Source organism: Penicillium canescens (genome assembly GCF_028828765.1).
Source record: "Penicillium canescens strain IBT 15451 chromosome Unknown utg000005l_segment0_segment0, whole genome shotgun sequence".
Classification (NCBI taxonomy): domain Eukaryota; kingdom Fungi; phylum Ascomycota; class Eurotiomycetes; order Eurotiales; family Aspergillaceae; genus Penicillium; species Penicillium canescens.
This window is the reverse complement of record NW_026703967.1, coordinates 2,746,781-2,759,435: the sequence shown is the minus strand read 5'-3', so window position 1 is coordinate 2,759,435 and position 12,655 is coordinate 2,746,781. Positions and strand designations below refer to the sequence as shown.

Here is a 12,655-nt window from a genome sequence, read left to right as displayed (position 1 = left end):
ACAGGTCATGCGCATTACATCAGGGCTGTTATTGGGGAAGTGAAGTTAAAAAGTTGCCTGTCACCTGCAGATGCAGATCCCATGTATTCAATACGAGCCTTGACGCCCCCAGTGGGCGGTTAAGACCAAGTACCTTCTACTTGCCGATACCCGGCTCCAATGAGGCACAAAGGCACCAAGGCCAATTCAGGCCAACATCGGATCGTCAACGTCGACCACTCATCGTCCACATTGAGAAGGCGGTGGCATGAAGTCGGTCTGTACATTATTTTTCCCTCAAAAAAAAAAGAAAGGTTGGAGATTGTCGAAGCTTTGCAGAATTTCTTCATAACTACACAGACCATGCATCTGTGACTGTTGCTATTTCCCATTTCCCATTCTTACTCATTTGAAGGGTTTTCTGCGCGGCAATGACTGAAACGACCAGACTGCATATCACACCTCTCACCCCGGATATTCTTCCTTCTGTGCTACCAGCATCCATTCGTAGCTTGGCCACGGAAATCTCCTTCCACGAAATCCCTACCTTTCCCGAGAACAACTACGGATACGTCACTCTACCGACCATGGAGGCCGACAAGATCAAGAAGAAGTTGAACGGCTCGATTCTCAAGGGCAAGAAGTTCAAGGTGGAGCCTGCCCGCCCTCAAAAGAGACACCGAGAGGAGGAAGAGGTGGTGCCTGAAGCCTCCAGCTCCAAAAAGAAGTCCAAAAAGTCGAAGAAGCAGGAACCGGAGGATGGTGTGGTGGACGGCTTCGAGCTACCCGCCGACCGGAAAGTGAAGAGAGGCTGGACCGAATCCAGCGATGCCAAGCAGGAGAGACGGAAAAAGGAAAAGAAGGGCAAGAAGGACAAGGAGGAGAAATTACAATCCAAGTCCAAGTACACCGACAAGTCTGAATGCCTGTTCCGAGCAACTGTTCCGCCCAACCGAGCATCAAATGCAGCTGCCGACGATAAGAAAGCCAAGAAGAAGAAATCCTCCAAAGAGACTGTTGTTCATGAGTTTGCGAAGACAGTGACACAACCGAGCTTTTTGCGCACTGCGGAGGAAAGCACACCACTCACAGCCACGTTTGAAGATGGCAAAGGCTGGGTGGATGCTGATGGTACTTTAAGAGAAACAGCCAACGACAAGATCAAGAAGGATAACTACCGACCAGGGCAAGTCCCAGGGACCAAGGAGAACCGCCGAGCTGTCAAGGACTCAGCCAGTGCCGACAAGAAAAAGCATTCGCGGAAAGAGAAGACCCCGGAGGAATCCTCAGAGTCTGAAGATTATACCTCATCAAGTGGCTCATCTTCGGATGAGAGCAGTGACTCGGACAGCGAGGATGAATCGAGCTCCGAGGACGCAGACGAGTCTGTCCAGGAAGAGGATACCAAACCGCAAGCCATCACGGAGAAAGAGAAGTCTCCAGAAGCCGCTGATTTCGACGCGAAGATGCTGGAAACATCGGACTCGGATGAGGTAGCCAGCGAGGCTGCGAAAGAAGTGGAACAGGATCCAACCGCAAAGGAAGTCCATCCACTGGAGGCTCTCTTCAAGCGGGCGCCCCCGACAGCAGCCGAGGCGCAACCAGCCCCGAAGGCAGATGCTGGATTCAGTTTCTTTGGTAACGACATCGAATCAGAAAATGAGTCTCAACCCGCTGAGCCCCAAACACCCTTCACGCCATTCACAAAGCACGATCTGCAAGACCGGCGCCAGCGCAGCGCAGCTCCTACTCCTGACACCACAGCTGCCACCAAGCAGATGAAATGGAACGAGGAGGACGATTCCGAGGATTCATCCATTGATAGCCCAGTGAAGCCTCGGACAGACGCTGGCGCAACCAAAGATGAGACCGAATTCACCAAGTGGTTCTGGGAGAATCGGGGTGACAACAACCGCGCCTGGAAGAAGAGAAGACGCGATGCTGCCAAGGAACAGAGACAGAGAGATAACCGCAAGAAGGGACTCAAGGGCAAGTCATGAAATAAATGCCAATGAGAGGCCTGAGTTGGGTTGATCTGGTGTTCATACATAAAGAGACGCTGTCCTTAGCTCATCCTCTGATACAGACAAGTAATTGAAACAATATCCTTGATCCTGCGATTCTAAACACCCAACTTAAGCATAATACCTTAATAACTCTAACGCGACCTCGCCGTCCTTCGTAGGTCATGTGACCTGTCTGGCGTCGTCACCAACGCCTAGACCGAGCTGGTCGCATCTTCAACAGTTCTGCCAAGGATGTTTTCTGCTTGGTCTGCACAACGCAGCATACAGCTGCTGCTGTTGCTCTTTACATTTCTCGCCCTCACATCCCTAACAGCGGCATCCAGTAAGTGCCAGCTTGGGTTCCCTAGGCATCGAACTGCAATCCAAAACCAATGTCCCTGATCGTCTCAGCTAACACTCTATGTTCCAGCACCAACGTCCTTCTGCAAATGCACATGTTTCTCCAATAGCACTATTATTCCCCTGGACCCCGCCAAGTCGGAAACCTCCTCCGGCATCGACCACGTCCTCCACTTTTACGAGCGCAACTTTGCCAGCTCAGAACTCGAGCACACCGATGAATATCGCAAGCGAGCACAGACGTACCGGTCCCTAAGCTGCAATGACTGCAATCGCAAGTTCTGCCTAGACTACGAGCTACCGACATGCAAAGGCGCTAAGGAAGACGACGTGTTCACCACCTGCTTTCGTAAGTGATCGACCAAAGGAATCAGCGGTCAGAAATGAGAGAGGGAACATCGCGTGGTGTTACAATATATGCTGACGCGCTCTGCGCTGTAGAACGGGACTCCCGAAAGGACGAGGCAGTGGTGTTTATCTTCATTTTCGCAACGGCTGGGCTACTTGCTTGGGCAGCCTGCAAGCCATGGATTGAGCGATACGTCGAGGTAGGTCCACGAGTTCAGTGATACAGAAATATCCCGACTAATTATAGGGCAGGCCGCACGAGAACGCAGGTCGTACATCCCCGTTGCTGAGCCCGATCATTGACATGGAACATGTACCCAATAAGTCTGTTAAAAGAGCTGCAATAACACCCCATGTACAATGTATAATGTACAATGTAAATCTGCATATTGACCAAGGGGTAAATGATGACATTAAGAACGTGAGATCTCCATAGATTGTGGCTGAGACTTAGTCGATCAATGATATCAGGGAATAATGTGGAATGGATAAGCGATCAGGGGCAGTATTCGGATAGAAACACTAGCAAGATCTATTGGATTTATCAAGTTAGCGCTCTCTTCCGCTCTCAGGTGTAATTTGCGACTCATCCAATCGCCCCACCCTCGAGGGGTGTGTTGAAACAAGGTGTGTTCGTCCTATAGCATCAAGTTGGGCTACACCGTGCCTGTATCGCGGAATTTGGAGGGTCCCAGCTGGAATGTAGTGAGAGAATCTCGGACTGGACCTAAGGGATTCTGCAGAGCGTGATCGGTGTCGGTGCTACATATACACGCATTAATCTCAGACTAAACGCGAAATTTGTTGGATCGGAGTGGATTCAGGGAAAACCTGTTACCGCAAATTAAGATTGGTTTCTCACCTATCGCTTCTTCTCTCGCTTCCCTCCGTTTATTGTATTTATATTGCTCTTCTCTCTTTTTCTCTCTCTCCAGATCGGCCCGTGCTAATCAAACGGTGGCGTCGATAATCGCAATATCCACCAAACACCGATATATACAATTCTACGATTTTGAACCATTTGACTGAACATGGCCATTTTCGATTCAGAGAAGCGCCCGCGGGGTCTGCGCGTTCCGTCGCTCACAGCGATGAAGTCCAGCGCAGCGACCAAGTCGCAATTCTCCTTCCACAGCAAGAAATCCACCGAGTCCGTTCCTGCCGACGATTCAACGCCCAAGTCAGCCCAGCCTATTCCTCCACCAGCCAAGCTGGCGCCTCCGCCGGACAAGGAATTGCCCTCTCCCCCGAAGGAAGTGCTGCAAGCCCCGAAAGTCAATCCATACTTCCCTCCAATCCCCTCACCCCGCGATGGTGTCCCAGAACGGCGCCCAATTGAGCGAGTCCCAGTGCCTGCCCCCACTTCAGCTCCAAGCCCAGTCAGCCCAAGCCAACCTCGTACAACGGGCATGCGCTCGCAGCAGCCAAAGCCCCAGCCACAGCTTCAACCAGATCCGAACACCTTCCAACAAGCACCAGCACCGGCACCAGTCCCGGCACCAGAACTTATACAAGCACAAGCACCACCAGTCACACTCTCGCCTCCGGAATCCCTCCCAGCACAAGAAGAAGCCACCTCCCCAGCTCTGGAAGACTTCATCCCAACTCCAGACAGCACAGAACCCCCGCTAGACGTGCCAGCCATGCCACAACGCGATCTGGCTCCATCGCCATTCGTCCCACCGGAGGTTGAGCCCTTGGCGCCGAAGCTGAATATGGTGCATTTCCAATGCTTCCAGGAGCATCGCAACATGCCAGTCGCGCAGAACGTGTGGTGTCCCTTGCCATGCTTTGCGTGCCAAAAGTTCGACATTGAGATCCGACACCGCTGTGTGTTTTGTTGTCTGCGCGTTTGTGAGGGGTGCTATCAGACGCTGCAGAAGTGCAAGAATCGGTCTTTGGAGGTGTTGCTTGAGCGTGTTGCTTGAGATGGCTGTATTTATTGGAATGCTTGGTTTGAAGCGTTGAGTATATATTGCATGGTTCTCGCGTGAGGAAGTGAGGCTTCCGAGGTTCTATTGAGGCCATTAGTATAGTTCTTTTTTTGGCTTTCTTTTCTTCTTTTTGGTTTTGTGTGCTTTTTTATGATACCAAGGACCTCGTTTGTATATCATGGTATAACCAGGAAGATCGAAGCTGCATGTTTATAATGAGAATACCTTTCGTGCACCCGCGAAGAGATACAAATCCGTAAAAGCCGACAACGCCAATGGTCAGCTTGTCGCTGTCATCAATTCCAATGTAATACATGAACACCACCCAGGAATCAGTCATGATCCTCTTCAGTGAGGCCAGGACAACCCTCCAACTCTTCATCCGTCTCGTAGGTGTATTTGCACCAGAAGCAATACCTGTACTTCTCGCGCAAAAATAGGACCAGTTTTCCTAGCCGCTCGGCAGGCTCGAGAGCATTGAAAGCATCAAGCTCCTCGTCCTCTTCCTCAAGCTCAATCTCCAGTGCCGATGTATTCTGGTCAACTTCACCAAGGGCCTTCTTGTCTTCCCGATCCAGAGTCGGATCGTCAAATTCTGGCAGCCGCGCTCTGGGGAAGAAGGATGACGGGAGCGAAGACTGGAGAGCATGGCGAGTTTGGCGGTCACGATCGCGTTCTTCGCGCTCACGGATAAGACCACGGTAGAGGATGTTAATTTGAGAGGTGGGTTTGATAGGGGCTGCTTTCTTGGGACCGGCGCCAGATGCTGGCTCGTCGTCAGCATCCCCGTCACGATGCGCAGATTCGTCTTCGTTCTCAGTAGCCTGGTTCTGCCTTTTCCCGTCTCCTTTCTCAGTTGTTGTCCTCACCTCGGCCTCGGCCTCGGCCTCCAACCTCTCCGCAACCTTCTGCGCAGCGCGCACTTGCGCCTCGGTCCGTTTCAACTCACGCTCTTCGCGAACGCGATCCCGATAAGTTCCCTCCTCATGCTTGATTTTCTTGACCGCCTCTTCAGCTTCCTCACGGATCTTGCGCTTCTTCTCCGTATCCAGACCGATACCCCCGCGGTTCTCTTTGAAAATGAGATTCAGCGGCTCCGAGCGCGCTTTATCCGAGGAGTCGGAGGCTGTTTCTGTGTTGGTGGCGGGTGCCCGTTTCCCAAGTGATTCACCAGGTTTGAATCCAAGCTTGGCCATCATCTGAAAGCCCTTGTTAGTGGGGTTGAGGGTGCTGGTTGCTAGAGCTTCATCTCGGCGGGCGGCTTCTTGTGCGGCGCGTTCGGCTTTTGAAGGGACTCTGCCGCGGGCTTCGGCCTAGTTTGCAATTGAAATGTTAGGACAAGCTCTTGTGATATGACTAGCTCGAGGTGAAAACGCGCTGGGTTGGGTTGAGGAAAGGGCGTACCTCTCGTTGTTCGCGGCGCTTTTTCTGGGTGAAGGTCTCTTTTTGAGTGGGCTCCTCAATCACCATGGACATATAATCATCTTCATCAGACATCGCGTAGACAAAAATGAGATCTAGACCGAGGTGAGGAAGAAGAGATCTGGCGGATAAAGAATACGCCGAGTTTAGCTTTTTGCGGGGAACACAGTGGAGCTGTCCATCCCTGTACACATGGCAGTGTTCTCTGGGCACTCTGGGCACTCTAAGTTATAACTTATTGGATCTACACTTCCCTCAGGGGTTTCCCCTCAGTGGATATCTTTATCCCGTCTTCGCCCCCGTTTTCGGCCCTTCTTCTGAGTCCCGGGGCCGAGTGCGCCTTTTTTTAAAAGCCATGGTGTCAGCTCTAAATCGGTCTGTCGGTCATTATGGCGCTCTTTTTGTGTACATTCGCACTGCTTTCCCTGGCAACGGCCACTTCTCCAGTAGTGAAGCTGGGATATGCTAACTACGAAGGCCGCTCGCTTTCCACTGGTGTTTCTCAATGGCTTGGCATACGCTTTGCTGCTCCTCCCGTGGGAGAGAGACGGTTTGCAGCGCCACAAGACCCTTTGCCTGTAGCGGGGGTTCAGCAAGCGACTGAGGTAATCTATGGACTGCATCTCGCTATGTGTTGACGGCTACTGATCATTCACTAGCACGGGAGTATATGCATTCCCACGGCGTCAAATGAAGGAACAACTGTCCCAGCAGGAACCTCGGAGGACTGCCTGTTCCTAGATGTCTATGCACCCACGGGAGCAGTTGGATCTAAGAAACTGCCTGTCTACTTTTTTATTCAAGGCGGTGGCTTTGCACAGAACTCAAATGCCAATTACAACGGGACTGGTCTGATCGAGGCATCCGGGAACAACATTGTGGTGGTGACATTCAACTACCGTGTTGGTCCCTATGGCTTTCTTGCCGGAGAGGAAGTTGTATCAGGAGGAAGCTTGAACAATGGACTCAAAGACCAGCGAAAGGCTCTGAAGTGGGTTCACAAGCATATTAGCAAGGTAAGTCATAGGTCAAAATGGCTTCCTCTCCTCTTTGGCGGGACAGGCTGACATTGTCCAAAGTTTGGCGGCGATCCCAACCACGTCGTCATTGGTGGTGATAGTGCAGGCGCTGCCTCTGTGACTCTCATGCTGTCAGCATATGGCGGCAAAGACGAAGGTCTTTTTGTTGCAGCTGCAGCCGAGTCACAAAGCTTTGCTACAATGCTCAATGTCCCCGAAAGCCAATTCGCATACAACGAGCTTGTGAATGCGACGGGGTGCAACGGCAATAAGGATACACTGGCGTGTCTGCGAAATCTCGACGTCAACGCCTTACAACAGAAGAACGTTAATAGACCCTACCCTGGAGCAGCAGGCAAGCCGTTGTACCTGTACGGTCCAACAATTGATGAAGACCTGGTACCAGATCATACATATAGCCTATTCCACGAAGGCAAATTCATCAAAGTACCAGTGATATTCGGCGACGACACGAACGAAGGCACGATCTTCGTACCTAAAAGCACCTCGAGTGTTGCGGAAGCTGATACCTTCATCAAAAACCAGTTCCCATACATGACAAAAGCCCAATTATCCAAAATCAACAGTATGTATCTCAACGAAAACCAAACGGAAGTCTTCCCAAACGCTGGAGACTACTGGCGACCAGCAAGCACAGCCTACGGTGAAATACGATACATCTGCCCTGGAATCGACATGTCTACTGTCTACGCAGCAGCCGGAGTCCCAAGCTGGAACTATCACTACGCAGTGCAAGACCCAGAGGCCGAGAGCTCGGGAGTAGGCACATCTCATACGATCGAAGTGAACGCCATCTGGGGTCCTGATAATACCGGTGGCGGTGCACCAGCCTCATATACTACCTCCAATGCAGCTATCGTGCCATTGATGCAGGCTTATTGGACGAGTTTTATCAGGTCTCTGGATCCGAATAAGCATCGGCTTCAGTCAAGCCCTGAATGGCGGACTTGGGGGCAGGATGGGGGACACCAACGCATTTTCATTCGGACGGGTGAGACTAGGATGGAGACTGTGTCTTCGGATCAGAGGGCTCGGTGTGAATATTTGATTGGTATTGGGGTTGATTTGCATCAGTAGTTCAAGCGTGTGTTGCTGGATACTGATGAGTGAACATAGCTGTGAATGATTTGCCTTCTGTTGAACTATTGCGCGGCAACATACGGAGATCTGATGCCCGCTTATTCCATCTCTGGTAACACCAGGGGGTGCTACGGGTTTAACATCTGATTTCTTCATGAAGTCAGCTAGATTAGACCTTACAAGTCTACTAAATTCTTCAACTACAACTACGATAGAGTACATCCAAATGAACATGACTTTTATTCCCAACCTTGCGCCAGATGAACAATGTGTATATACCAGTCCCACAGGACATACAATATAAGATAGAAGAAAGAAAGCGCAGAAGATCAAATGCAAATGCAAGGTTACCGCTTGCCACGACCATTCCTCTCGCGCTCGTACTCGTTGGCAGCACGGCCCTCCTGGCTCTGAATCTCGGCAACAAGACGCTTGTACTTCTTCTCGTACTCGGCATCGCGCTCCTTCTTCTCGCGCAGCTTCTCGCGGGCAACAAAGCTGGCGTCCTTGCGGAGCTCGCGCATAGCACCCTTCTTCTCGCGCTTGTACTCCTTCTTGAGACGGTTGGACTCGGCACGCTCGCGATCCGGATCGTAGTGCTTGTCTGGGTTGAAGTTCTCCTCGAACTTGGGGATCGCGGTCTTGATGGCCAGGGGTTTGTGGTCGTGCAGGAAGAGAGGTCGACGGGCGCGGCGGGCTTGGTCGAGATGGGTATCGACTGTTCCGAGACTGCTCACGATGGGGGTCCAGGCTGCGTTGGAGATCTTGCCCTTGAGAGACCTGCGGAGGTGATGCAGGACGGCACGGGTTGGTGTGAAGATCTCTGTGAAGGCGGATTTCTCGGACCAGATGTCGGAGGCATTGACGAGGAGGGTCACGAAAGTGGTGATGAGGGAGATCTTGAGGACTTCCTCTGGCTGGGGGTCGGAGGGGGAGGAGGTCACATCGCGGAATTGCAGCTTACGCGGGATGACCTTCTTGGAGGGTGTGAGCTGAACGGATTCCTGTGACTTTCTATAGGGGAAGGCGCCGAAGTTGGGGGTAGACTCCGTAGGAACAAGGTTGCAGAGGGCATTCAGAGTGTAGTTGATAAACTCGGGCATGTATCTCTTTGAGACCGTCTGGTATTGGAGGCAAAGACTTGCGGCAAATGCGCCCTTCGCAAGATCCGTGAGTGATGTAATAGAGCACTGGCCCAGGTACCGCGCCAAGCACAGGTGAGCCGGCGTGACCACTATATGGAAGTGATCGGACGTAGGGAAGATGGTTGAGATACCGGTCAAAATAATTAGGTCGCCCGGAAGGAGGTCGAGAGGGCGTTCCTTGGAAATCTCGCGAAGACGTGCCCGGAATGCGAGAGCCACATTAAGAGGATGCGTTTTAGCCAAAGAGTGGATGTGACGGAGGATGTTCTCCAAAATGGCAAATGGAGGCTGCTCGTCCTGGTTCGCCATGTAAGAGACATGCTCAACAAGAACTTCGGCAAAGCGAGCGAGCTTTGCCTTGTTGTCAGGGTGAAGTCGGGGGTGGTGCAGGGCTCGAATACGCTGAACAACCGTAGGAACATCCTCGACAGGCACGTCCTTGATAATACTCAGGAACTTTTCGTGGTCCTTAGGGCAAGGGTAGGTGAATGCGAGCTTTCCGTTGGCGGCTTCGTTGACTTCAACAGCAGTCGATGCGGCGGCAGCATCGTCTGTTGGCAAATCAATGCCATTGATGAGCTCGTCCTCTCCATCGGGCCCTTCAGACTCGTCTTCTGACAGCTCTTCCTCTTCGATGTCGCTTTCGTCAATGGAAAGACTGGCGTTTGATCTCGTCTCGACTAGATCATCATCAATAATAAAGTCATCTTCATCTTCAACGGCCAGTTCCGGGCGTTGACCGGAGTTGGTTGGAAGACCGAAATGCATGGCATCATCAATGTCTGACTCTTCATCGTCGGGCACTTCATCGTCGAAGTCCTGACCTTGCTCCTCTTCTTCGTCATCGGTGAGTTGTTCGCCGCGCATTCTTCGAAGACGATCGTTCTCGAGTTTCTTCAGGCGCTCGGCCTCTTCCTCTACCTTCTCCTCTTCAGTCTTCGTGCGGTCTGTGGGTTTTGATCGCTTATCGAAGGTCAACTGCCGAAGTCGCTGGTCGTATTCCTTCTCAGCATCTTTGCCATCGTTCTTCTGCAGCATAGCAGCTCGTTCGGGGTTGATCTCCGAGAAATCTTGCTTAGGTGCTTCGGGCTTGGGAGGAGCCTTGAAGCCTCGCAGGGCATCAAAGAGGTCAGGAAGCTCTTTATCCAACTCTTCACGAAGATCTTCATCATCATCCTTGAGCTGTTGTCGTTCAGCTTTATAAAACTTGGACTTGGCAATGACTTCTTTCATGACCTCAGCCTTGCTCTTCTTGCGCCCCGGCTGCTCTCCATCTTCGTAATCAATAAAGTCCTCCCGGTCTTCACCGTCACCAGCATCCTCACCATCGGGGAATCGCTTCCGTTTACGCGAAGTCTCGTCATCGGATTCCGCACCCTCCATGTTTTCCGCATCGAAGTCATCCTGCATAGGTCCGTCGAAGGACAGAGACTGACCCATGTGAGTGAGCTGCATCTCCTCCTCATCATCCTCGAGGTTGAACATCGATTCCTTGCGCATCTTCCTCTGGTTTTCTCTGGCGAATCTCTCGGCGGCTCGTTCCTCGGGTGTCATGGTGGGATCATTTTCACCGAAACGGCGATCAACAAGCCCACCGATCTTGTTCCGGCTGTTCATCTCTTTCAAAAGGGTGGCACGGCGCTAACAAACAAAGGTAAGCTGAAAGTTCTCAGTCCTCGGAAGCAATACACCTACTCTCTCTTCACCAAGTGATTTAGTAACACCGGGGCGAGCGCCACCTCCAGCGGTCGAGTTGCCATCTCTTGTGGTAACATCAAATTTGGTCGATTTGTTTGGCGCCTTGATTTCGAAGGGATTGAATCGATCTCGAATGGCCTGCAGGGCGACTTCGCGCTGGTTTCGATTCTTCGCACCAACGCCGGTCTTCGCATTTTGGCGCTTTTCCTTCTTGGACTTCTGAGGGCCAAGAACTCCGTTGTCACGAAGAGAAGCCTTCAGCTGCTTTAGCTGAGAGGGCGGCATTATGTATGGGTGTACTCAAAATCGAGAGTTGGCAGTTTTTTTTCCTGGTCTTGATCCCATCAAAAAAATCAGGTTCACCGCCTCCGCGGTCTACGCCGATCAGGATTCTGCCATGTACGTTCTCCGCATCCATCTCCAACTCCCACAATCAATCGCCATGTCTCCCTTTTCAGGGGACGGTGTGCTATGGCTCTGCTTAGGTAGGGCTGTGCCAGTTTGTTAATAGTGTTAGTGATTCAAACAGCTAACTTTTCCAGGTGTTTCACTGTTCTTTGCTGTCCGCGGTATCGCCACAGACCTTCGTCATGTCGTCGATCTGACAGAAATCAAACATGTCGAGAACGATGACAAGATTATAAGCGAGGGTACGGAAGAAGGTAAGCAATAAAACCATATATATATATTTACTTCTAACAAAAAACAGCTCTCAAGCTAGACACTCTCTTGAAGCTTTCTCAAAGCACAAGTCATGACCTCCGAGCTGCGTACGGTGAAATCACGATCCCGAGACCCAGTATCTCTACTAACACCTTGTAGAGCTTTACGAATCATATCCGAAAGATCTACTAAGGGTGATACCCGCGATCTTTTACTGGAACAACTGGCATCTAAACACAAAATCTCCCAGGGCCGCGCTTTGAATGCATTAAACTTCCTAGTTTCCAACCGAGCTCGTATGTCATCGACTTTGTCTATATCTTTTCTGATTCTAATTCTACGAAGTTTCCAGAACCTCGATATGCAGTCGGCTCGGAGACCTTCCCACATATACCGCCCTAGTTAACTGCTTGTGCAATTTCCTGTCAGAACACTTGGAAAGAACATCCTTGACGAACTCACCCATCCTACCAAAGACAAGGCCCATGGGAGAGAAAAAGGCACTCTCTATCATGAATATACTGTTGCCAGAGAACGTCCCAGAAGCGCTGGAAGCGGGGATCATCAGCCGATGGCTTTGCAAGTATCCTTTCCCATGTGCGCAGACCGACCCTTCTCGTCGACGGGACGTGGTAATTCTTATGAAAACATGGTGGTCAGATGATGCAGTCATGAGCTCGATCTTCAGCACTCTTTCCTCACATCCGGACGGGATCAAGCAGCTCCGGAAGTATGGATTGATGGGCAGCATGATCGAAGAGAATGACCAGGATGATGAGGACGATGATGCAGATAGCGATGTTTGGATGGTGGATGCAGATGAGGCGGGGGGCACATTTGGACGCTCTTCGCGTAGGCTCCAAGAAGGGACTCCAAGAGAACAAGCGCTTCGCCGGCGAAGAAGAGAGGCTATGGTCCTGAGCGATGGTGGACGGCCTCTTGGAAATGACGATATCATTCAGCGACCGATTGAATGATAT

At 51.4% G+C, this 12,655-nt stretch overlaps 7 protein-coding genes across 7 annotated transcripts; 5 read left to right on the top strand and 2 right to left on the bottom strand.

Moving 5' to 3' along the window:
• Positions 1 to 410: 410 nt before the first annotated feature.
• On the top strand, positions 411 to 1,979 carry N7446_008651 (uncharacterized protein; the record flags this gene model as incomplete). The annotated part of the gene is made up of 1 exon (XM_058517396.1): positions 411 to 1,979. The coding sequence occupies one exon, from the start codon at positions 411 to 413 to the stop codon at positions 1,977 to 1,979; it is 1,569 nt and encodes a 522-aa protein (XP_058371042.1).
• A 258-nt stretch (positions 1,980 to 2,237) lies between these two features.
• Positions 2,238 to 2,996, top strand: N7446_008650 (uncharacterized protein; the record flags this gene model as incomplete). Its single annotated transcript, XM_058517395.1, has 4 exons — positions 2,238 to 2,328; positions 2,416 to 2,694; positions 2,787 to 2,893; positions 2,946 to 2,996. The coding sequence occupies 4 exons, from the start codon at positions 2,238 to 2,240 to the stop codon at positions 2,994 to 2,996; spliced, it is 528 nt and encodes a 175-aa protein (XP_058371041.1).
• Positions 2,997 to 3,724: 728 nt separating this feature from the next.
• N7446_008649 (uncharacterized protein) lies at positions 3,725 to 4,621 on the top strand (the record flags this gene model as incomplete). Its single annotated transcript, XM_058517394.1, has 1 exon — positions 3,725 to 4,621. One exon carries the CDS (start codon positions 3,725 to 3,727, stop codon positions 4,619 to 4,621), a length of 897 nt encoding a protein of 298 aa, XP_058371040.1.
• A 338-nt stretch (positions 4,622 to 4,959) lies between these two features.
• N7446_008648 (putative G-patch domain protein) lies at positions 4,960 to 6,124 on the bottom strand (the record flags this gene model as incomplete). Its single annotated transcript, XM_058517393.1, has 2 exons — positions 4,960 to 5,940; positions 6,032 to 6,124. 2 exons carry the CDS (start codon positions 6,122 to 6,124, stop codon positions 4,960 to 4,962), a joined length of 1,074 nt encoding a protein of 357 aa, XP_058371039.1.
• Positions 6,125 to 6,419: 295 nt separating this feature from the next.
• Positions 6,420 to 8,261, top strand: N7446_008647 (uncharacterized protein). Its single transcript, XM_058517392.1, has 3 exons — positions 6,420 to 6,654; positions 6,709 to 7,065; positions 7,129 to 8,261. Exons 1-3 carry the CDS (start codon positions 6,439 to 6,441, stop codon positions 8,164 to 8,166), a joined length of 1,611 nt encoding a protein of 536 aa, XP_058371038.1. The 5' UTR covers positions 6,420 to 6,438; the 3' UTR covers positions 8,167 to 8,261.
• A 255-nt stretch (positions 8,262 to 8,516) lies between these two features.
• Positions 8,517 to 11,297, bottom strand: N7446_008646 (snoRNA-binding rRNA-processing protein NOP14; the record flags this gene model as incomplete). Its single annotated transcript, XM_058517391.1, has 2 exons — positions 8,517 to 10,955; positions 11,010 to 11,297. The coding sequence occupies 2 exons, from the start codon at positions 11,295 to 11,297 to the stop codon at positions 8,517 to 8,519; spliced, it is 2,727 nt and encodes a 908-aa protein (XP_058371037.1).
• Positions 11,298 to 11,409: 112 nt separating this feature from the next.
• Positions 11,410 to 12,652, top strand: N7446_008645 (uncharacterized protein; the record flags this gene model as incomplete). The annotated part of the gene is made up of 5 exons (XM_058517390.1): positions 11,410 to 11,497; positions 11,555 to 11,674; positions 11,722 to 11,782; positions 11,835 to 11,971; positions 12,021 to 12,652. 5 exons carry the CDS (start codon positions 11,410 to 11,412, stop codon positions 12,650 to 12,652), a joined length of 1,038 nt encoding a protein of 345 aa, XP_058371036.1.
• Between the last annotated feature and the right edge of the window lie 3 nt (positions 12,653 to 12,655).

Bases quoted from the DNA above. Each gene is read 5' to 3' on its own strand.
- N7446_008647 (XM_058517392.1), top strand. From the start codon at position 6,439: ATGGCGCTCTTTTTGTGTACATTCGCACTGCTTTCCCTGGCAACGGCC. The intron at 6,655-6,708 runs GTAATCTATGGA...ATCATTCACTAG, and splicing joins GGGTTCAGCAAGCGACTGAG to CACGGGAGTATATGCATTCC. The intron at 7,066-7,128 runs GTAAGTCATAGG...CATTGTCCAAAG, and splicing joins TTCACAAGCATATTAGCAAG to TTTGGCGGCGATCCCAACCA.